Source organism: Mastigoproctus giganteus, chromosome 8 (genome assembly GCF_048544385.1).
Source record: "Mastigoproctus giganteus isolate SK-2022 chromosome 8, ASM4854438v1, whole genome shotgun sequence".
Taxonomy (NCBI): Eukaryota; Metazoa; Arthropoda; class Arachnida; order Uropygi; family Thelyphonidae; genus Mastigoproctus; species Mastigoproctus giganteus.
The window spans coordinates 28,795,738-28,820,525 of record NC_143582.1 but is presented as its reverse complement, the minus strand read 5'-3'; the positions used below and the strand labels follow the sequence as shown (position 1 = coordinate 28,820,525).

Sequence of the window (24,788 nt, the reverse complement as noted above, 5' to 3'; positions counted from 1 at the left end):
GTTTTCAATTAAGTTTAAGTAGAAAATTTACTGTACATATTAAAACTCATTCAATACTGTAGACACGTACTCTACGTATATGCTGCGTTTCCGTAGCCTAGGTACTCTACATATATGCTGTGGTGCCAACTCTATTGTTTCACATGCACCAGTGTTCAGTATTCATAATTCCATCCTAACAAGACGAAATGATAGCTTTTCAAACTTTTCATTTCACAATTTATTTTTTACCACTTTAAATACGAAATGGAGTCAAAAAAGGATAAGTAATGAAAGCAGTGGTGCTACTAAGTGTAAATGGTTTACATCAGAAATAAAAATTTGATAGTATCAAGTGCCACGAAGATGGTGCATCATATGCTAAAATCGTGCAGGGGAAATGGAATGAATTAAGCATCAGTGCAAACGTTTATTCAAAAGAAAGAACAATATAAAGAGCAGAGAATTTCTACAGCTTCTTACATGATGAAAGTGATAAATAAACAAAATAAGTTTGCCCTTGATTTGATTAATATGGAACATCTTTTATTAATATAGAAGATTGTAATCAAAAGAGAATTCCTTTCAGTCAAAACATCATTCAAGTGAAAGCTATGAACCTTTATAATATGCATAAGAAAATGCTAAAGAAATACATACAGCCAGTTATGGTTAGTTTTTCTGCTTTAAAGACAGTGTTGGGCTTCACAATGTTCTTTTTTTTTTTTTTTTTGGTAGTTGTTGGCACATCGGCTTCTGTGGCCATAATGCACCTCCCAAGGTTTTTGCCCTACTCTGATCAAAGCCTGAGGTGGGATTCGAACCTGCAACCTTTGGGCTGCCAGGCAGGCACTTTACCCACCCGGCTAGCCCGGTCGGCCACAATGTTCGTATCTCAGGTGAAAGTGCAAGTGTAAACAAAGATGCTGCTGCAAGATTTTCCAGTGAATTGAAAGACATCATTAAAGGTGGCTTCAAGGACGAACAAATTTTCAACATCGATGAAACTGAACTGTTCTGGAAAAAAAAAATGCCCTCACGAACTTTTTATGCTAAAAATGAAATGGCCCAACCTGGATATAAAGCATCAATAAATCATTTCACACTTTTGTTGGGTGCAAACTCATCTGGGGATTTTAAATTGAAGCCTCTACTCGTGTTGAGAGCAGAAAACCCAAGAGCTCTAAAGGGTTGCGTAAAAAGCACATTGCCTGTAATTTGGCGACCCAATAAGAAAGCATGGAATACAAGAGAATTGTTTACAGAATAATTCACAAATTACTTTTGTCCGATGGTTGCACATTACTGCAAAGATGAAGAGGAGTTCAAAGTTTTGTTGCTTTTAGACAGTGCACCAGGCCATCCACCTGAAATTTCTGATCTCAATGAAAATGTAAAAATATGCTTTCTTCCACCTAACACAATGTCTCTCTTACAACCCATGGATCGAGGTATAATTGCCACATTCAAGGCGTTATCTGTGGAAAACTTTTTCTCAAGTGATTTCACTTAAGCAGGAGAAATGCGATCGAAAATATATCTGCATCTTGGCTAGAAATCACTGTCAACAACATACGTTCTGTTTGGCAGCATGTTTTTTCTCCATTTGGCAAATGATTTCACTGGTTTTGAATTGCAAGTTCAGACAATTGCTGAAGATATTTAAATGATCAAAAAAGACTTGGGATTCGTGACTTTGGACACTGCCAAATGTACTTGATTGTATTGACTCGCATGCAAATGACTTAGATGATGCAACTCCCCTTGAGGTGCCTCCGTAGCCAGGTGGGCAGGAGCAGCAGTGCATAGCACGTGCTTCTTGATTAGACTGGGATTCGAGCCCATGACCACCAAATACGGAGGATGCAGAAAGGTCAGGGAATGACCACCGCATATTCCTGGAGCAATATGGCCTTAGTTGCTAATGCTCCAAATAACAAACAAACAAACAAGCAACTCCCCTTGAAATTGATAAACAAACTGCATATGAAAAAGAGGAAAACGATTCTGAAGTGGATAACACTGAAGTGGCACTGAAAGAATTTTCAACAGAATTGGAGAAAGTTTTTCGGGGGGGGGTTGGGGGGTTCGATGTGGCCTGTGAGGTGATTACGAATGGAGACCCGAATGTTGAATGTTCCATCAAGGTACAGCAAATTTCACACGATGGGATTCGATGCTACAAAGACTCGTATGCAGTAAAAAAAAAAAAAAAGAGACAACTTCACTAGACTTCATTATTGAAATATCTAAATAAGGATTTATTCTCATTTCTCATGATGTTACCTTTCATTAATAAAATATTTGCAATTTTTTAAATTTCAAATTGTTTATAGATTTATTATAATTTATTTATAGACTGTTTCTCTGGTACGCATTCAATTAAAACCCATTATAATTATACCTCAATCAGCACAGTTTCACATAACACAGAAGTTTCAATACCAATTATCATTGCTATGCGGGATATTACTGTACTTGAAACCTTCACTATTTTTGTCCAGAGCTTTTACAGAATTTTTCATGAGACCCAATTTAATGCATAATGCTGGGAGAAGCACCATTTCAGGTTTCACTAAAGGTATCCATTTGACGTTGAGTTTCCTGGGAACATATTCTTCTCTGATGGGCCATTCCTTCACAATATAATGATGTTCTACGGTTCGACTATCCCATAAACACAGGAAACAACACAAACCTGGACAAATGCAAAGTACTACATATGGGTAGAAGTAACCCCAGAGAAACGTACCAACTGTGTGGTACTACACTTAAGGTGGTAGAAAATGAGAAAGACCTGGGAGTAATTGTGCAGTCAGATATGAAGTTTTCTGAGCAATGCAGACAGGCTGCCAGGGCGGGTCATGGGGTTTTGTCAATGATATATAGGAATTTTGCTAGCAGGGAAAAGGAGGTGATTATCCCTCTGTATAAGGCAATGGTCAGGCCACGGCTTGAGTACTGCGTACAGGTCTGGAGGCCTCATTTTAGGAAGGGTGTAGATTTACTTGAGCGTGTACAGAGAAGGGCAACAAGATTGGTGAGGGGAATGAAGGGATCCTCTTACCAAGAGAGGCTTAAGTTCTGCAAATTGCAGTGGCTGGAGACTAGGCACCTGCACAGTGATCTGATTGAAATTTTCCTTTAGCCAGCGGGTGGTTAATTGCTGGAACAAACTTCCATCTGTCGTTGTGGAAGTTGATAGGTTGAATAAATTTAAGGAGGAACTGGACAGGCATTTGGAGGGAATGGTGTGATCTTTTTTTTTTTTTTTGGCTGATGCTGCATAAGCTCATACATTTGCTTTCTTGCATCACATGCCACTACTACTACTACTACTACTACTACTAGTCCGAGCAACAAAGCCATTACTTTTAAATCATCACAGATTTTCCAACAATATTTTAAGGCATTTAATAACAATGACATGCTATCATAGGCTTCTTTCATAGCCACTGGATGAGCCAGTGGGACCGATGGTTTGATATTACCATTGTTTAGCAAACCTGCTTTTAAACTGTGTTTAAAAGAATCGATGAATTATCTCAATTCTTCAGGATTGTGTTCAAACCCTAGTTCATCCATCAATCTGTTTACATCTTTGCAGACACAAAGATAACCTTCCATTTGATAATAACATGCAAACTTTTCATTTTGGTTTCTAAACACATAATTTTTTTTTTTTTTTTGTCCTCGCTTTTTCCCATTATATATGAGGTCAGCGTTTTTTTTTTTTATTGTTTTGGCATGCAATTTTTACGGCCGGATGCCCTTCCTGACAGAAGTTTTTTATCCAGACTGGGGATATGCGATGGTCATTCCCTGACCTTCCACATCCTCTGTATTTGGTGGTCATGGGCTTAAACCACGGTCTAAATCAAGAAGCGTGTGCTACGCACTACTACTACTCCTGCCTACCTGGTTACGGAGGCACCTTTCTAAACAGAAATATTTGTGGTTTTTTCCAGCAAATTCCACTGTTGCAACCTAGATCCTAATAGCTCAGCCTGTTGCTTTGAAAGATTTAAATCCCTAACCAAATCATTAAGTTCACTTTGCTCAATTAAGTGTGGCGTTTTGTCATTTTCAGGATTGTACTAGGATTGGCAGATGTTGAGGGGCAAGTATGGGCTCTAGTGACTCTTGGTCTTATTGCAGATGGAAGTTTGGGGTATTTTTTTTATAATTCTAGTTTTACTTGAAAACCCCTTAGTATTTTTGAGGCAGAAATAGCAATCTTAGAGATGAGTTGGTTCTTGCCAGATCATCGTAACAGCAAAAAGCATTTTAGAATTTTTCCCCTTCATCTATTCATTCAGATTTACGTAGCACATATGCAGTGCCCACCTTTTATCCTGATCACCCACGTGACAATAAAAATAATAAGCTTGTTTCACCTTGTCTGTGATTGATCGACATTGCGACTTCACTGTAAATTGTTCACAAACATAGCAAAAACTGTTTGGCGAATTGACTTGCACACGGCATTTTTCCTCCATTTCACGAGTTTTCTTTAGACCAAAATGGAACTTTAAAACACCACAATCTACCATTAGATCTTACAAATTGAAACTAACCCCAAAAATGTACATTTAAGGGCTAAAGACAGCTTGTAAACAAGAACAAGTTGTCTATTAGATAAATTGTAGAATTCTTAAAGTACCGATTTAAATTGACTCAAATTAATATCATAGCTTAATTTGCGGTACTCACAAAAATTTGTGGTACTCTTCAGTTAATTTGTGGTACTCCTCAGTTTAACTTTCTTCGAAAGTTAAACTGAGGAGTTTAACTTTCCTAGCCTTATCATTTCAACTTTTAATTCATGACAACCAAGGATGAAGATGTGCACTTCTATTTCCTTGAGCATATTTTAAACTCCGTTTCCAAAATTTAAATGTATCCATATTAATTCCAATTTTTAAACTCAACTGCCATTTTATCCTATCTCAACACATCAATTGCAGATTATATAAAAAAGTGAGTACCGCAAATTAAGCTATGCTATTAATTTGAGAACAAGTTGTCTTTCATAGAGACACTTGGCTGCCGGAAATATAGTAAGGTTCAAATAAGGATTATAGTAATATAACTCAGACTGACCACTCCTCATGGACATAAAACTAAAAAGAGGTATTAGTATACCATTAAACAACACAGATATGTCTCTTTTGTTACAATAAATTTGACTGGGAAAGGTACAGAGTGCAATGTTGGACAATTTTGTTGATTTTAAAGCTATTTTACGTTTTTTTTTGTTTTTGCATTTTTCTAAAAAAATGTGACGTGATAGAAACGTTTTATTGTCATATTTGTAATCAGCACATACAAATTAACAAAAAATGCTTACTTTCACCCATGTTAGCAAAACCTTGTTGACCAGTGTAGTCTTTTAAACATGCTGCAAATTAAAAAAGATGTCTGTGGTGATATAATAGTAGTATTATTCCAATTCTAAACAGATTAGAAATTATTAACTCTATTGACTATAAAGATTTTAAAAAAATTTCTGTAAAATGCCTCACATTTCATAATGATGGATAAATAAATAAACAACAGCTTATTATAGTATTGGTGGGGTAAAATTTTTTGGCTGATGCTGTTAAGAAAGGAAAGCTTAGTGGCATCAGCCAAAAAAGTCCCCACCTCATCTACATGTTCATTATAACACAGATCAACAAACAATTTTTCATTGGTGAAAAAAAAAAATTCAGACTAGATAGACCTTTGGATGCTGATTCCAAATCTGTTTTCACCTTTCCTCTAGCATGTTCAGTTTTTGTGATGAGACTGATTATATCACTCACATTTTATATTATATCTAATATTATATTATATCTATCTATTTATATTTATATTACACTGAGTAGTGTGAGTGATTATATCACTCACACTATTCAGCCAACCTACATGAATGTAATTATTAAATTATTATTTGTTTATTATTATTTTTCATATATTCATATTTATATAATTGTTTGAATATATCTATATCCTTGTTATTTCATAACTTATTTATTATTTCAAGTAATTGTTTCAAGTAATTTTGTGAATTGGTAATCAGAATTGAATTACTGGAACACATTCATTGTCATGTCTCCTAAGTGTAAAATCATCCCAAATTCTGCTATGTATGTGGCTCTTTCCTAATTAAATCACAATGGTGTATAACCATGATGGACATTCAGAAAATTTACCAGTTATAATTTGGTTATCCTCTGTATCAGTGATTCCCAATCTTCTTTCAGATTCACGCCACTTTTATATTTGAGGTGGAGGCCAGCAACCACAAAAAATATTAAACTATACGAGCAAATATATTTTAATAACCACTTTTATAAATACAGTGATATGTACTCATACTTAACATAAGTAGTATATGTTAAGTTATTACATGCACACCTGTATCTCCCATTGCTCTGAATAGGATTGTTGCCTACTGTAAAAAAACAATTTTTTTATTGTTGTCCTGCTGACCACTTTAATAAGGTACATGAGCCAGAGGTTGTTATTATGACTGTACTCTTTTCAAGAACAGTTATTTTTTCATTGTGATGATTCATACAATTGTTTTGTAAAAAATTTGTTCTTTGTACTGAGAAGTCATCCAAGAAGATCAGAAATAATCACCTTATTCTTTTTGTTATGCAAACTGACTTGATTGATTATGTGATTTTTTTTTTTTTTTTGTTTACTTTGAAGCAGTTTTTATATATTGTTAAACTCCTATGAATGTTTGATATAGTATAGAATTATTAACATACGTTTTGATTAGCTTGATTGAAATAGTTATACTTCAGCCATAATGTGTATCATAAGCTGCACATGTGAATGCATGTGAGTAAAAGTCTTCAAAAATCATTGCTATAGTTGTCTGGTAATACAATTGGTTATATATGAAAAAGAGAAGAGAACTGGGAAAAGATTAAAATAGTATGTATGAGGCCTTTTTAAAGGCAGTTTTGAAATGTAAACATTTCGATGAAGATTTTTAGTTTTGGAAAAGGAAACGTCTGTAGTCTCTCCAAAGCGTTTTTTTTAATACTAGTGAAAAGTCATGTTTCAGCTGCAGTAAATATCATTACCATAATTTATAGAATCATTTATCAAAGAATGTAATGTTTCCTTCAAAAGTCCGAAAACAGAGTTGAATTAAACGAAACACGTTTTTATAATAATTTCAAATAAAGTCTCACAAGTAACTTTGGATCTTTTTCATTCTAGTTTGAAAGGACAGAGGTACATGGAAAATATCTCTTCTTTTCTTCATTTTATTTAAAGTTAAGAGAAGAGTAGCCTCTTAAAATAATTTGGAAGAAACTGTACTATTCAAAAATTTTAGAATTTCAAGAATACTATTGACTTAGTTATTCAGATGAGAATATTTAAGATCCAAATGAATAATAATAATGTTTCTATCTCATATCTAAGTTCTTGAATTTCAAAAATTTTTATAATGTTAAGATTGTTTTGTTGATATACAAAAAGCCTTTGATAACATAAATTGGAAGAAGTTGTTCAGACTCATGAAAAACTTTGGCCTGGACTGGAGAGACAGAAGGCTTATCCTGCATCTGTACAAGACACAACATACTGAAATAGATATTAATGGTACCACAAAGGAAGCAAGGATCAGGAGAGGTGTGAGGCAGGGTTGCTCTTTATCCCCATATCTTTTCAACATGTTCATCGAGGAATCCATAACAAAAATGAAGCAGGAAGCAGAGAGTATCAAGATTAATGGACAACAGATTCACTGTATCAGATTCACGGACAACATAGCATTATTAGCTGACTCAGAGCAGGAGCTGTGTAAGATGTTGGAAAGACTATCATTAAGGCTACAAGATTCACATCTAAAGATAAATGCACAATAGACTAAAATACTTGTTGTCACCAAGAATGATGAACAACCTCAAACAAACATCAAAATGGGGAACAACAAAGTGGAACAAGTGAAACAGTTTTGTTATTTGGGGAATTTTATTACCCAGGTTGTTGTTGTTATTTGGTTTTTAGGAGCATTAGCAACTAAGGCCATATTGCTCTGGGGATATGTGGTGGTCATTCCCTGACCTTTCTGCCTCCTCCGTATTTGGTGGATCATGCGCTCGAACCCCCATCTAATCAAGAAGCGTGTTCTATGCACTGCTGCTCCTGCCCACCTGGCTACGGAGGCGCCCAATACCCAGGACAACCGGTGCGCTACAGAGATAAGAAGAAGAAGAAGAATCACCCTTGTCAAGCAAGCTTTCAGTAACAAGCAAAATATTCTAACCATGGTGATCATGGTCTTCCACAGCTCTCAATCTTTTGCTGTTCTCAGCAGATCTAGACTCCGTACATTCATCCAATTGGTCAGACTACTAATATAGGTTATTCTTTGTCTTCCTCTGCTTCTCTTTCCATTCATCTCGCCTGTCATGATGATCTCCTCCAAACCTTCCTTCCTCATGATGTGCCCAAAAAATTTCAGCTGCTTTTCCTCACTAATGATCTTTGCGTTCCTGCTCTTTGTGGTACCTCTACATTCGTGGTATGTTTAGTCCAGGATATTCTGAGCATCCATCTATAAAACCATATTTCTGTCGCCTCCAAACACTTTGCCATTTCTTTTGAGATTTTCCATTCACTACCATACGTAAGGACAGGTATAACGCAACAGATGAAAATTCTGTTTTTCATTTTCAGTGACAATTTCCTATCTTTTAGTATGTTGCCCAGTTTCTGAAACGTGGCCTTGGCCATACCAATCCGTCTTTTGATTTCATTATCTGATCGTTCATCTTGTGTAACACAGCTTCCTAGATAATTGTATTTCTCTACTTAACTTATGATGTTGTTCCTTATTTTCAGTGTATTTACACTAGGAGATTGTTTATATCATATTAACTTACTTTCATTATTTATGTAGGCATTGCAAGATGATATAAAAACTCTCCAACCCAATGTTGACAGTATCAATTCCTCTGGTCAAGAGCTTATGCAGAATGCAAAATCGGAATTTTCAGCTCGTCTTCAGGATCAGCTGACTATTCTAAATTCAAAATGGAAAAAGGTAAATTATTTTTATTCCTCAACTTTTGCTTAATTTAATGATAATGGTAATTGGCCATATTAATATTAACAATTATGAGTGATATTAGAAATTTTGTACCATAGAAATAATGAAGCACTCTGGATTGAATCAACTTTTATTCAACATATTCACCTGTTCAACATTTTTTTGCTGATGCTACATAAGCTTTCTTTCTTTCATCACATGCCTCTACTACTACCACTACTACTACTACTACCACCTCTAAAGTGAATATGTTGAATAGATGGCATACTTTATTCAACACTTTTGTCTTTACTAGATGTCCCCTTGCATAGATTTCTAGAGCTGTATAAGATATCTCTATATATTAGAGATATCTTATGGGTTTGTTAAGGGAAAGTCTTGTCTGACAAATTTGATTGGGTATTATGATGTGGTTACAAAGGAACTGGATGCAAAATATAATTTTGATATCATATACTTGGATTTCAGGAAAGCTTTTGACACTGTTGTGCATGGAAGACTACTGTACAAATTGGAGTAGAATGGTATTAAGGGTAAGTTGCTACAATGGATAAAAGGATGGTTGAGTGGGAGAAGACAGAGGGTGGTAATCAATGGGTGCTGCTCTTCGTTGACTAATGTTATTAGTGGAGTCCCACAGGGTTCGGTGTTGGGTCCACTGTTGTTTTATATATTTATCAATGATATTGATAAAGGTATATCAGGCTTAGTGTCGAAGCTTGCACATAATACAAAGGTTGGCAGGGTTGTTAATGACAGTAATGGCAGTGTGCTACTGCAACAGGATCTAGACAATTTGGGCAAATGAGCTGAGAAGTGGCAACTGAACTTTAACATTGACAAATGAAAAGTACTGCATATGGGTAGAAGTAACCCCAGAGAAACATACCAACTGTGTGGTACTACACTTAAGGTTGTAGAAAATGAAAAAGACCTGGGAGTAATTGTGCAGTCAGATATGAAGTTTTCTGAGCAATGCAGACAGGCTGCCAGGGCAGGTCATGGGGTTTTGTCAGTGATATACAGGAATTTTGCTAGCAGGGGAAAAGGAGGTGATTGTCCCTCTGTATAAGGCAATGGTCAGGCCACGACTTAAGTACTGCGTACAGGTCTGGAGGCCTCATTTTAGGAAGGATGTAGATTTGCTTGAGCGTGTACAGAGAAGGACAACAAGATTGGTGAGGGGAATGAAGGGATCCTTTTACGAAGAGAAGCTTGAGTTCTGCAAATTGTAGTGGCTGGAGACTAGACACCTGCAAAGTGATCTGATTGAGGTGTATAAGGCATTGAATGGGTTGAGTACGCTGAATTCTGATAGAATTCTTCCATTTGTTCAGATTACGAACCTGAGGGGACATAAATTCAAATCGAGGAAAGACAGATGTAGAATAGATGTGTGGAAATTTGCCTTTAGCCAGTGGGTGGTTTATTGCTGGAACAAACTTCCATCTGTCATTGTGAAAGTTGATAGGTTACATAAATTTAAGGAGGAACTGGACAGGCATTTGGAGGGAGTGGTGTGTGTTTTTTTTTTTTTTTTTTTTTTTTTTTGCTGATGCTGCATAAGCTCATACACTTGCTTTCTTGCACCACATGCTACTACTACTACTATTAGTCATCTAACTACACTTCAACTGCATGAATAAGACCATTATTTGTCCCATCCGAAACTCTTACCTTTTTAAATTTTTTTTTTTTTTTTTGTAGTTCTGGAAACCAATTGTATAGCTAGGCCTCACATAATGCGAGTTCGATTAACACGATATTCTGTTAACGCTATTTGAAAAATGATACCACTTTTCACTTTGCACGATGCAAATTTCCAGTTAACGTGATCTTTTTTTTTTTTATGCGATAGTTGAAAAAGATTTGAATCGTGCGTTAAGCTTACCGCGAGTCGTACGGTCAATAGACAAATGTTTGCCTGCTGGCCGCCTCGGTGTGTTCCATCAACCATCGGAAGAAGATGTGTTTGTCTCCTGCTAATAAAGTCAATGCAGACTTGCATTTAAAAATTCAAATTTTTAAATGAGCCAGATGAAAATGTTACCGCGAAGGAGATAACGGTAAAAGAATTAGATGAAATCTTTCATATCGCATAGAACCTCAAACAAAAGGTTTGATGTTCTCTGCGAGATTTATTTCGCCAGTGCCCACAGAAGATTGTTGTCGGCTATCGGAAATTGATTGATGAAAAGAGAAAGTCAACACTGTTTAAATATTTCCGCAACAGTAATTTCTTCATTTTGTATTTTGTGTCAGAGTTTCCCAAAGTTTCTCAGTTCACGGCACCTTTAATGTCTCAGTAATTTTTTCAAGGCGCACCCAGACCAAAAGAAATACCTAACAGTTTCATTTAGTAGTTAGGTCCAAACAACTTAATAAGAAATGCTGAAACTGTGAACTACCTCGAGCTAGTAGTTCACGCGGTGTCCGACATGTCGAGTATCGCTGTTTCCCTTGAAAATTTAAAATATTCCGCGCCGCACAGCTTAAGAACCGCTGTTTTATGCAATAAACATTTAATTCCATAATTATTTTCATTATCTTTTACATTATATACAGTTAAAAAGTTATTTAAAAGGTATTTTTAAAATTCTTTATGGACATTTCAGAAGGTCAAGGACTAATTATAATTTTTCCTATTGGTTATCATATTCGATTAGCGTGTTTCCGTTTTGTACGATGCGCTCGTGGGACGAATTAATCGTGTTAATCGAGGCCCGCCTGTAATTTGATGCAGCCATAATTGGAGAATAATTTGAGTATGACAAAAATACGTTTACTGCTTATCTCCATGGTTATCTGAGCTTCACGACTGGGAGCATTTCTGTATGGTAAGAGGGTCACTTTTGGAGAGTTTGTCCTTTAATTAATCACAAAGTTTTGGTAGCAAGGAAGAATTATATTCATTCAAAATAGAGTTACCCTCTGTAGGTAATCAATGAATGTTACCCCTTCCTTGTTCCACAAAAACTAATGCCATCTCTGATTGCTGATGGCACTCTTCAGAATTTCTCATGGTGAGATATTTCATGATTTCATTTTATGGATCTTTGTTTAGTCTCTGAATAATAGTAATGAATTCATGTATCATTCATGGTCACCAGTTGGCCAATATACCAAGGTGTTTTTTTTTTTTAAACACAGTTCGCTCTTTTTTCTGGTTTGCATTTGAAAATTTCAGTTCTTATTCTACTGAATTTTTTTTTCATTTTCAACCTTATGTGAACAGTTTGATGGACTCATTCACAGGATATGTTTAGTGACTTTGTTGTGTATCAGTAGATTAGTAACCTAATCTACTGATTTTTCAAAATCAAGTTATGAACAGCATTTAAGTGGACCTAGGAATAACTAATGGATATGCTCTTTTCAATGATTGTCTAAAATTCCATGTAGTTTCTTATACTGGACAGACAATAATTATAATCTGTGGAATTCTGAAAAATGTATAAATTCATTTTACATTTCAAATTACATTTTTGTAATTTGAATTTTCATGTTCCATAAATTTTGGATGTTTTCCTACATTGTTTTTGTGGGGCAGGGAAGGGATTGCAGTTTGGAATATAATGTAAATTTTTTTCTGAATTAATTTCTTTATTAATACAGTCAGTCCTTGTATAACACGTGTTTACACTACACGAATTCGATCATACATGATTTATAAATAGGGGAACGATATCGTATATAACAGGAATGAAATTCGCTTATGCACGATTCGCCTCTGTGTTTACAAGAAATGGCAGTTGAACGCGGAATCACCCCAACTGAATGCAACATGATAGGAATGAAGAGAACATTCAGAAAATGTATTTATGTTTTTTATGTCGGTGAAGGGGAAACACATTTCACCATAAGAATGTAAAAACCCACACAATTCCAGCTATCAATATTATCACAAATGCAATTAGATCTAGTTTATTACCAGTTTATGGCACTTCCGTAGCCAGGTGGACAGGAACAGCAGTGTGTAGCACACGCTTCTTGATTAGACCGGGGTTCGAGCCTGTGACCACCAAATACAGAGGATGTTGAAAGCTCAGGGAATGACCACCGCATATCCTCGGAGCAATATGACCTTAGTTGCTAATGCTCCTAAAAACCAAATAACAAAAAACAAAACAAAACATAACTACCAGTTTATAACAGATTCCATTAGCAGAAACACAACTGGAAATTGTCTTTATTGTTTTATGGCAGTAACTCCCAGAAATGTGCTTTAGTAAAATGTGAGATAGTGAGGTGTTATAATAGTGTGTCTCTGCCGTTACAGTGTTGTTTATTCAGTTGCTACATGCGTGCAGCTTTGTTTATGTGTATCAAGCGTGCCTCCTCATTTTGTAATTGTGCTTTATTCCCTAAAAATGAGTAAAATACTTAAAAGATATGAAAAGGAAGCATCCTGGTGAAGACACTACGGATTCAGAGAGAAAAAGAAAAGCAATATCGATAGACAGAGGCGGACTGGGTCAAAAATTCTTACAAAAATTGTTCCGGCCTCATACTATGGTTTATGGCCAAAATCACACTGGCCTCCGGCCCACCGGGGTTTCCCCGGTAAGGCTTAAGACCAGTCCACCTCTGTCAATAGAGAAAAAATATGAAATTGTGAAACACTTTGAGCGAAATGAAAGACCATGTGATATTGCACGTTCTACAGGCCTAAATGAGGCAACGCAGAGAATTACAAATAATGCAGAGAAAATAAAAACAACTTTCATAAAGGAACAACTCAAAGTGTAATTAAAATCCATTAGATCATGTTGCTAATTTCATTTGTGAGTAATTAGTGTAGCTGAGTACATATCAACCATATATACCAACATGTCTGTTTCCCGAGTTTCAAGTTCAATGATGACTCCCTCATTGTTTTGCAGTATAGAATTTGTTAAACTGATATTTGTAGACAGTACTAATCTGTCTTTTGCTGAGTTAAAAACTGATATGATTTTAAATTATGATGAGGTTCATAAGAATTCCATAGCTACTTATAAGGCAATTGTGAGACCACATTTGGAATACAGTGTTCAAGTATGGAGACGTCATCTGAAAAGAGATATTGAGCTTCTTGAAAGAGTCCAAAGATGGATAACTTGAATGGTGAGATCAGCAGGACGAACATATGAGGGAAAGGCTTATGTGGGCTGCAGAGCTTGGCCATCAGGAACCTCAGAGGTGTCCTGATTGAGGTTTATAAGGCTCTGAGAGGGATTAGTAAGATGAATGAAAGTGGAATTCTCACTGTTCTAAACAATTCCAGACCTAGGAGTGATAAATTCAAATTACAGGGCTTGAGGTTTAGATTAGATTGTATGAAGTTTTTTTTTTTAGCCAGTGAGTCGTTGATAGCTGGAACAAATTGACCTTGAAGGTAGTCAAGGCTGACTGAATAAATTAAACTGGATGCCTACCTGTGTGAGGAGGGAAGCATATAATTTTTTTCTTATCTACTTTTTATTTGCCAGTGCAAGGAAGCCAAAGGCTTCCTTGCACTATATGGCGGATACTATTACTACTTGCAGATTCGTAGAAAAATTTCAAATTTTGAGTATGGAATCATAAAACTTGCTGCTGTGGAGTAGTCTTTTCAGGTATGCTGAAACCATTACAAGTAAACACTGGTAGAGGGAGATTTTGATGAGCTCCAAATGTTGAAGGGCATGTACTTTGTGCTGTAAAAGTATCTCCTATCATAAGTGCCAGAAGGTTGTCAGGCTGTGTAAATGTTTCATATGCAAGTGTACGAAATGTTATTGGAGTAGCAGTTGTATCCCTATCACGGCACACCTGTACAAAAATTGTCACAAAATATGAACAAACACAAAAAACTTTTTTTAACAATGGTTCCTTTTGCAAGGTACATGTGATTTTCAATTTCTTAGTCATGTTCTGGTTGATGAGTCCTTTTTTATAGAAATGGAATTTCTCAACCCTTGAAATACTCATTCCTGTGCCAAAGAAAACTCACATGTAATTGTCATTACTCATTATCAACTTATTTTTTTTTTTCTTTAATGCTTGCTGTAGTTCTTGGAGACAGTTTTACTGGTCCTTATTTTTTACCAGAAAAGCTTGAGGAATGGTACATCTACACTTTCTGTGAAACAATTTGTGGGAATTGTTGGAAGATATACCCCTTTAAATTTGGCAGAGGATGTGGTTTATGCATGACAGTGCACCAGCTCTCTTTTCCTGTGATGTATTATCTCTTCAGTTTTGAGTACAATAACCAGTGGCTTGGTTGGGATGGCCCTGTACAGTGGCCAACGAGATCACCCAACCTCACATCCTTAGATTATTTTGTGTGATGTTACATCAGATTTGTGATTCTTTCTACACATATTAGTACACAAGACAAACTGAGAAATTGCATTTTGAAAGCTCTTGAAACCATTAAGAACAGTCCTGAAATGATAAGACATGCTAAAAAATTCTGGATTCATTGTTCTGAATGCTGCATTGCACAAAATGGAAGGCACTTTGAATAGCTGTTTTAGTTGTTTTCCTTTTAGAGATTTATTTCAATTTCTTTTTATGTTTTATAAATTATACTTAATATTTTGGAAATACGACTTTTTAGACATATGTTTTTGGAGCTTTTTTGATATTTTTAACTGTATAATATGTTCCTACATTTATTCAATGCAGTTTTGAAATACCATATATATTTTGTAGTTTTATTGATTTTTATTTAGGTTTTACAACAGGCAGATAGTAAAAATAAATCACTTCGGGAAGCTTTAAATGGTAGTCAGACAGCTAAACAAGGAGTAAAGGAGTTACTGCAATGGTTAGATAGCTTTTCAAGAGAAATTCCTCCTGAGGGATCTATATCAACTTCTGCTGAGCTGCAGACAAGAAATAAAAAATTTCAGGTAAATTTCTTAAAACTAATCATGTAAATTAATAGCTTGTTCTGTTTTGAGAAATGTCATACTGTCATGCCTGATACATAAAGAAGTATGGTATGGTTACTTCTGCAATGTAATCTGTTTTTGAGGCCATATAAAACACTAACACCACTACTACACAAGTGTGAGAAGAGGAGGAGGAATACAGAATTATTATTTTTTTTTTATGATAATTCCAAATGCAAGTGATATTGGAGCCTATAATACTCCAGTATCGTGTATGTAGGTTGAAGACACACACAGAAGATACTTGCTGATGTTGGACTGAATTTTCATTAGCTTGTCTGTACTGTATAATGCACTTCAAACAAGGCTGAGGCTTTTGTTGCACTAGTCAAAATCTGTATCCAACATGCTAAATTCACTCTTATGATGATGTTTGTCTTAAGGAGTAGAAAAAGAAACCTCTGTCTCTCTCTCTCTCTCTCTCTCTCTCTCTCTCTCTCTCTCTCTCTCTCTCTCTCTCTCTCTCTCTCTCTCTGCCCATTTGTGATGTCATATGGCTTAGTGACTACCCAGTTGAAAGTTCATCACAAATGAATCATGCTTGTGGAATACATGATTCCACTTCTTGTCATTCTAGATTACATGTCAGACAGTTCAAGCAGTCTTTTTTTTTAGCACTGGGATTAAAGAGACGTAGAACTGCAGGTCACCCTTCATAAAGATATATTTTTCTTGATTCCTCTTGTAAACAGTGCCTGAATAGTCGTTCCTGTGACAGTTATAAGATTGTGTAGGTATGGCAAATACTGGTTGCTCTCTGATATAATCCCAGGAAATCTGTGAATGGAGCTTTATAGTGAATTTTTCCGCTATGATTGTGTAGTCTGCATAAAACTGCTCTGTGGGCATACACGAACTCATATTACCCTTTATTATTGCTTTTAGGCCCATTGCTTCTGATCTGTACAACATGACAAAGATGGTGTCTGAAGTTGAGGTGATGACATCAATTTTAGCCAACGTATATCATGATCTGAAGAGCATATGTTGTCTAAAGCTGAGGTGGAAACTTTGTTTTGTGAGCAAATGCATGGCTATAGTATCCCATTCCTGTAGGGTTCTTTTTGATGATCTGATAGTAGTTGATCCAACTACTCTGTAGCTTTTTCTTTTTTAGCTTGGAAATGGTGACAAAACTATCATTACCCATTTTTGATATATTATAATATGTTGTATTTGCATTTTTGATATGTTATACTTGATTTATACTATTCTAAGGTATAATTCAATGGTTCTTTATTTTAACCATGCAGAAAACCTTTCATTTTTCAATTTTAGAACCTCACCCCAACACACATTAACGTAGTATCTTATATATTGAGTTTATCTGACAGCTCTTGTTAACAGGAGAGACTGCTTCTACAGGGATGGGATACACTTAAATAGAAAAGGTGCAAGAATATTTGCTGATGCTATCGAGGTAGTGTTAGGTGGGTTGAAAAACTGCTAGCTTGGGGAGATTCACAGACTAAAAGGTTAAAAGTAGCTGCAGGCAGAGGTGTAGGTGATTCTTGCACTACTTCTATTAGAATAAGCAGCGGCCTGGAGTGAGGGGGGTTTCAGGGACTGGTAGCAGTCATTAGCACTAGCATTAGTAGAGGCATATGATGCAAGAAAGCAAGCATATGCAGCATCAGCCAAAAAAAAAAAAAAAAAAGAAAACACTTTCACTTCACCCCTCCGTTTGTTCGAAATACCTGTCCAGCTGAGCCTTAAATTTATTTAGGCTATCAACTTCGTGAAACAGGTTATATGGGATGTGTTAGAGTAACTAATAATAAGAATAGGTACATGTATACTTGCATGTATACCAATGCTAGAAGTATAGTAAATAAATTTGATGAATTTGAAGTGTTGGTCAAGACATCGAAGGTGGATATTGTTGGGATAGCAGAGACGTGGTGTCACACAGATATAAGGAATGTAGAACTGGAATTTGGGGAGTACAATGTGTACAGAAAGGATAGACAGGATAGGAAGGGAGGAAGTGTTATGCTGTTAATTAAGAAAAACAAAATCAAAAGAAGTGCAACCAGTTGATATAGATGAACAGTGCACTGTCGAGTCAGTTTGGTGTGACCTAAGCACTGTTAAAGCAAAAATAAGAGTAGGAGTATGTTATAGGCCTAATGACTCAAATGAGTACAATGAACAATTGTACAGAGAAATAGTGGGCTAGTAAATCAGAATGTCTTATAATGGGGGATTTTAACCTCCCAGATATAGACTGGAACTTATGGGTTGGTCACTCACACACTAGTAAGAGTTTTCTGCAGCAGCATGTTCGAGAGGCAACCAGAGAGGGAAATACTCTTGTTCTGGTTATCAGCAGTGATCATTCCTGTATTAAGAATTTGCAGATAAAGGAACCATTAGGTGGCAGTGAACACAGTGTACTGATATGGGATTTACTTAAATTACCATCAGGAGTAAAGGAAGGGGTTTTTGCTTCTGTAAAGGTGACTACAGTGGTCTCAGACAGTTTTTAAATTCTTTACTGTGGGACCAACTGATGATGTTACCAACAGCAAATTCTAAGTGGGAAGCATTCAAGGAATTAATAGTGGAAGCTACTAACCGTTTCATACCTATCAAGAAATATTGTTCAAGGTTTACACCTAAATGGTTGTCAAATGAACTAATGAGACTTGTGGCAAAGAAGAAAAATGCATGGGATGCATATAAATTATTAGGAGACACAGAAGCCTATGATATATATAAGCTAGTCTGTAATCAGGTCACAAAGGAGGTTAGGCAGGTGAAGGCAGATTACGAGAAATCTTTTTGACAAAGGATGCTAAGAAAAACAGCAAGGATTTATTTACTTATATAAACTCTAAAAGGAAGGGGATGAATCTGATTGGTCCACTTGATATCGATGATTTGACTGTTGATGATCCTGCTCAGATAACAAATAAACTGAATGAGTATTTTGCATCCACATTCACACATGAGAATGTAGATGAAAAATACATTTGCATCTACATTAAGTTATTAAGGTTTGAAAATGCCATAAGGTTATCAAATTGTAACAGGGTGCTTAATCATTTTGTAATAACTGAACAAAGTGGAAGAGAAATTGTTGAAGTTAAACATAAGAAAGGCACCTAGGGTGGATGGGATCTATCCAGTTATATTAAAGGAGGCAGCAAAGGAAGTAAACAAACCCTTAGCCATTGAGAGCATCCTTGGATTCAGGGGAGGTTCCCATGGACTGTAGATGTGCAAATGTGTCGCCAGTTCACAAAGGGGGATCGAAGGGTGACACGAGTAATTACAGACCAGTTAGTTTAAATTCTGTTCTGGGTAAAATAATGGAGTCACTGGTTAACGATGCAGTGCAGGATCATCTAGACAAGACTGAAGCAATAATTCAGACAGAGCATGGGTTTGCTAAGGGAAAGTCTTGTCTGACAAATTTGATTGGTTAATATGATGTGGTTACAAAGGAACTTGATGCAAAAAATAATTTTGATATCATATACTTAGATTTCAGGAAGAAACTTTAATTTGAATGATTAAAGTTTGACACTGTTGCGCATGGAAGACTACTGTACAAATTGGAGCAGAATGGTATTAAGGGTAAGTTGCTACAATGGATAAAAGGATGGTTGAGTGAGAGAAGACAGAGGGTGGTAATCAATGGGTGCTGCTCTTCATGGACTAATGTTATTAGTGGAGTCCCACAGGGTTCGGTGTTGGGTCCACTGTTGTTTTGTATATTTATCAATGACATGGATGAAGGTATATCAGGCTTAGTATCGAAGTTTGCAGATGATACAAAGGTTGGCAGGGTTGTTAATGACAGTAATGGCAGTGTGTTACTGCAACAGGATCTAGAAAATTTGGGCAGATGGGCTGAGAAGTGGCAACTGAAGTTTAACACAAAATGCAAAGTATTGCATGTGGGTAGAAGTAACCCCTGAGAAACGTGCCAACTGTGTGGTACTACACTTCAGGTTGTAAAAAATGAAAAAGACCTGGGAGTAATTGTGCCGTCAGATATGAAGTTTTCTGAGCAATGCAGACAAGCTGCCAGGGCAGGTAATGGGGTGTTGTCAATGATATACAGGAATTTTGCTAGCAGGGAAAAGAGGCGATTGTCCCTCTGCATAAGGCAATAGTCAGACCACACCTTGAGTACTGTGTGCAGGTCTGGAGGCCTCATTTTAGGAAGGATTGAGATTTGCTTGAACATGTACAGAGAAGGACAACAAGATTGGTGAGGGGAATGAAGGGATCCTCTTACCAGGAGAGGCTTAAGTTCTGCAAATTGCAGCAGCTGGAGACTAGGCACCTGCAAGGTGATATGATTGAGGTGTATAAGGCCTTGAATAGGTTGAGCACGCTGAATTCTGATGGGATTCTTCCACTTCTTCAGATTACAAACCTGAGGGGACATAAATTTAAATTGAGGAAAGACAGATGTAGAATAGATGTGCGGAAATTTGCCTTTAGCCAGTGGGTGGTCAATTTCTGGAACAAACTTCCATCTGTCATGGAAGTTGATAGGTTAAATAAATTTAAGGAGGAACTGGACAAACATTTAGAGGGAATTGTTTTGTAATTTTTTTTTTTTTCTTTTGGCTGTTGCTGCATTAGCTCATACACTTGATTTCTTGCATCACATGCCACTACTACTATCTCCTACAGAAATATGAGTGTGGTGATGCTGAATGGTTGGTCATGTCCTTTACAATATCAGCTATTTGGCAATTTCTTTATTTTTGCTTATTGTTCACCTTATTTTTTTCAAAGCCTGACCATAGAAAAAGATTTATTGTCTTACTTAAGGAGGCAATTGGTAAGTTGGTGTTTACTCAAGTTTGTTGGTATGAACCTTTTAAATATTTGAGCTATGCGTAATATTTTATTACATGTTAAAATTTCCAAACTGTGCTAATTTTTCCCAACATGAGTGTTCTGGTGCATATTACTATTATATTTACCTTAATGTTAAGAAAATTAAGAATTTTTTTTAAAAAAACAGGCTGAATAATATGGCTGTATTTATGAAGTGAATTTATATTCACATTCTAACCCCACCTACTGCCTATCTTTTTATCCATGCATAGCAGTTTATTAGTGGTGTATGGCTATGATATGACATGACATATAATATCATAGTGATAAAGTACATAGAAAAAATAAAACACAAGTAGTATGTTGAAAATTCAAACAGTAGTTTTTTTTCTTCTTAAAATGTAATCTCCAAAATAAGTGTTTCTGTTCTTATATATATTTTTTGTAGTGACTCAAATAACAGATAAAAATTATTTGCAGCCAGATGGGTAGATTTTCTGGATTTATCTATGTATACAGGGTGTCTTAAAAATATTGGTACAAACGTTTAGGGGAGGTAGGTAACATCTAAAGGAATGTGAATCGCGTAGGAACCCATAACCGGAAACGTCACCATAAGTCGGTACACGGCGCTGTTCATCAGTTCGTGAGAGGGAAAATTTCTGGTTTACTCATTCAAGCAGTAGTCTCCGCACAAGGAGCATGCATCGATATATGAACTGTGAGCTGGCAGACATACACCTAGTGTATGGATTAGCAGAGGGCAATGGACGAGCCGATCAACGAATTTATGGAGAACGCTTCCCAGACAGACATGTACCAGACCACAGTTTGTTTGTGCAATTATGGGTCATTTAGAGGTAACAGGAGTAGGGCGGGCAGACCACGTTCGATGCAAACTCCCGCCATGGAAGAAAGTGTGTTGAATGCCGTCCAGAATAATCCTACTACCAGCACACATGCCATTTCCTCTGCCTTAGGAGTGTCTCGTTGCAGTGTACAGCGTGTCTGGCATGAAGATTCCTTACACCCCTTTCATCTCCAAAGGGTTCAGTTACTGCTCCCCCAAGATCGTCCTGCATGTCTGGCTTTTGCGCAGTGGTTTCTCCAAGAAAGTGTTCAAGACTTGAATTTTCTAGCCCATGTTTTGTTTGCGGATGAGGCTTATTTCACTCGGGAAGGCTTATTCAATCAGCACAATGCTCATGTGTGGGCTCATGACAACCCACACAGTGTGCGCCACTATGTGGCACAACATCGCTTCGCAATAAATGTGTGGGCAGGTATGGTCAGTGATTGCTTAGTCGGCCCATACCTGTTACCATCCTGCATGAACTCCGCTAAATATCAGATCTTTCTTGAACAAGTTCTACCAGGGTTACTTGACGATGTTTCAGCAAATGTGAGACGCAACATTTGATTTCAACATGACGGGGTGCCTGCTCATTATGGAAGGTGTGTTCGTGACCATTTGAACAGGCGTTTTGGGCGTCGATGGATTGGCCGTGGTGGACCCGTTACCTGGCCCCCACGCTAACCTGATTTATCGAGCCTTGATTTCTTTCTGTTGGGGATTGCCCTCAAATCTATCGTGTATGAATCACCTGTGGAGATGGAAATGGATCTCATGGCGAGACTTGTCTGCGCTGCTGCTACTGTGAAAAAAACTCCAGGTGTGTTTGACCTGTCCACCAATCCATGCTGCGTCGGTGTCACGCATGCATCGCGTCTCATGGTGGAACCTTCGAGTATCTGTTGTAACATCATGAAATGCATCCATATCGTACTCCATTGTTAATATTATGTCAAATAAATGTTTGCCACTAATTACTGTCTTGTGTCATTTTTGCTTCTTGTGCGTTTGCTATTACTTTTCCGTGATGTTTCCGGTTCCTATGCGATTCACATTCCTTTAGATGTTACCTACCTCCCCTAAATGTTTGTACCAATATTTTTGAGACACCCTGTATATGGTGGTTAATTTAATGCAATTAAAGTGCATTACTTTAGCTGTCTGCAGATGGTAAATCATGAATTGTTCCGAGGCAAAATTGTGAATGGACAGTATTTAGATCTTATAGAAAAATGAAAGGCACAAAAGAAAGGAAAAAAATTCCAAAAAAAAGTGACACTTGGTTGTGTTTCTTGCTGCTTGCAGAAACACACTGAGATACAGCAGAATTTATTTTATCAAGTTACAGTACAGTATGAGGAAGGCACAAGTTATGAAGCTACGATTGCTTGATGTGATAGCCATTTGTATTATAGATATGCTGGAACCACAGTTCTGCATGGTCAACTCTTGCCCAAAGCATGTTGCAGGGAATATTGGCAGCAGCCATGTGATGCTTTGCTTCAAGTTAGCCAGTGATTGAATATTGTCTTGATAAACCCTCTCCTTGAGATATATCTGTAACCAGAAATCACAAGTTTTGAGAGAGAGAGAGAGAGAGAGAGAGAGAGAGAGAGAGAGAGAGAGAGAGAGAGCATGGTGGCCAAACATTTCAAAATGCAGGCAAAGATCATCAGTGAAGTATAGCAACTTGTAAAGCAGCTGTTTTAAAAAGCCAGAAAGCATGTGGTCGAACATTACCTATATAACTAGAATAACAGCCATTAAAGTTGGACAGCATCCTCTGCTAGGAGCTACAGGCAAAATACCTGTTTTTAAAATTCTTCATTCTGAAGTGTTGCCAAGACATTACTGTTGCTTTGTAAGCAAATCACAATCTTTCATTTGCAGTACCATGTTAACTTTTTGCTCTCTACTCTAGTCCCACCTGTTATCATATTTAAGATGTGTGCATCACAATGTCATGAGATTTACTTTGTACACTACATGAAGTGCTGTGCTCCATAATGCCACTTTTTGGAACCTCCTTTCTTTCTTTTTTTTTTTTGTGGCTTTTTTTTGTGTCGTTTTGACACTGTCTCGTTCAGACTTCATCTCTTGGTAGATCATGTTTTAACACCTACAGTAGGTCAGAGAAATGCACTTTAATTATAACCACCCTAACCTCTACTATCTCCAAGCCTTATTTCAGAAATACAAGGATGAATTGGCTTATTTTAAAATCTCTTAGTGCATCAAATCAAACACACTTGGGCAATGCTACTTAACTTTCCTCCTCATGTTCCAGCATTGTACTTTGATGTTCCTGGGGAATTTTGGCTGACATTCACAGTTTGTTTTCTTTTTATATGTATTGGTAAATTTAGCGATCTCTATACTAATATTGAAATGCCATTACAGGTAAAATGAAGATTTACAACTAAAGTTAAAATATTCTTACTTTGCAATTTTAGACATTAAGAGAACGTGTGGATGTAAAAACATCTGAATACACTCATCTTTGTGATATAGTAAATAAGCTCCTCAAGTCTGCCAGTGCTAGTTCTCTAGATGACTTAGCAAAAGAATTTTCCAAATTGCAAGAAAGGTGGGATGAGGTAGCTACAAAAGTACAGAATACAGCTCAGTCCTTCAAACAAGCCACAACAAAATATGCTGAATTTAGGAGTAAGTTATATCAAAATATTGCTTATGATTTAAAAAAACGGATTTTTTTTTTTTACTTATTTTTGCAGTGGATGATGGTATAATTGTTGTTTGTAGTTAGTATGAATTGAAATTTTTTTTTTTTTTTTTTTACTAACTTTTTAGTTGAAAATTCATACTTTGTAGTTAGTATGAATTAATATGATTTGAAAATTCATACTAACTACAAACTCAATTCATAAATTGTCATATTGACTTATTAATAAAATTACTTATTTCTTGAATGAGTTGTCCATGAAGTTAGTTCTGGTTTCAGGAGACTTTGTTTTAATGCTATTAATTATATGATATATAAAGAAACTAATATTACTAAATAAAATGAAATATGATAAAGTTAATGTTAAAACTGCAGCCTTTTCTCATTTGTTTTATAAACCTCAATCTTTTTAAGTACCTGTAGGTGTATACATACCCCCAGTTAGGAGCTGTTGTTTTAGGATGGTATATGATGATCCCTCAG

At 36.4% G+C, this 24,788-nt stretch overlaps 1 protein-coding gene across 4 annotated transcripts in view; it reads left to right on the top strand.

Annotated features, from left to right (window-relative positions):
- The window catches only part of Dys (Dystrophin), a 932,899-nt gene that overhangs the window by 365,271 nt on the left and 542,840 nt on the right, over window positions 1-24,788 (top strand). For all 4 annotated transcript variants that reach the window (XM_090379791.1, XM_090379790.1, XM_090379788.1 and 1 more), the window contains exons 24-26: window positions 8,894-9,037; window positions 15,745-15,924; window positions 24,076-24,289. In XM_090379791.1, the coding sequence (XP_090235917.1) occupies window positions 8,894-9,037; window positions 15,745-15,924; window positions 24,076-24,289 (538 nt within the window). The remainder of the gene's footprint in view (window positions 1-8,893; window positions 9,038-15,744; window positions 15,925-24,075; window positions 24,290-24,788) is intronic.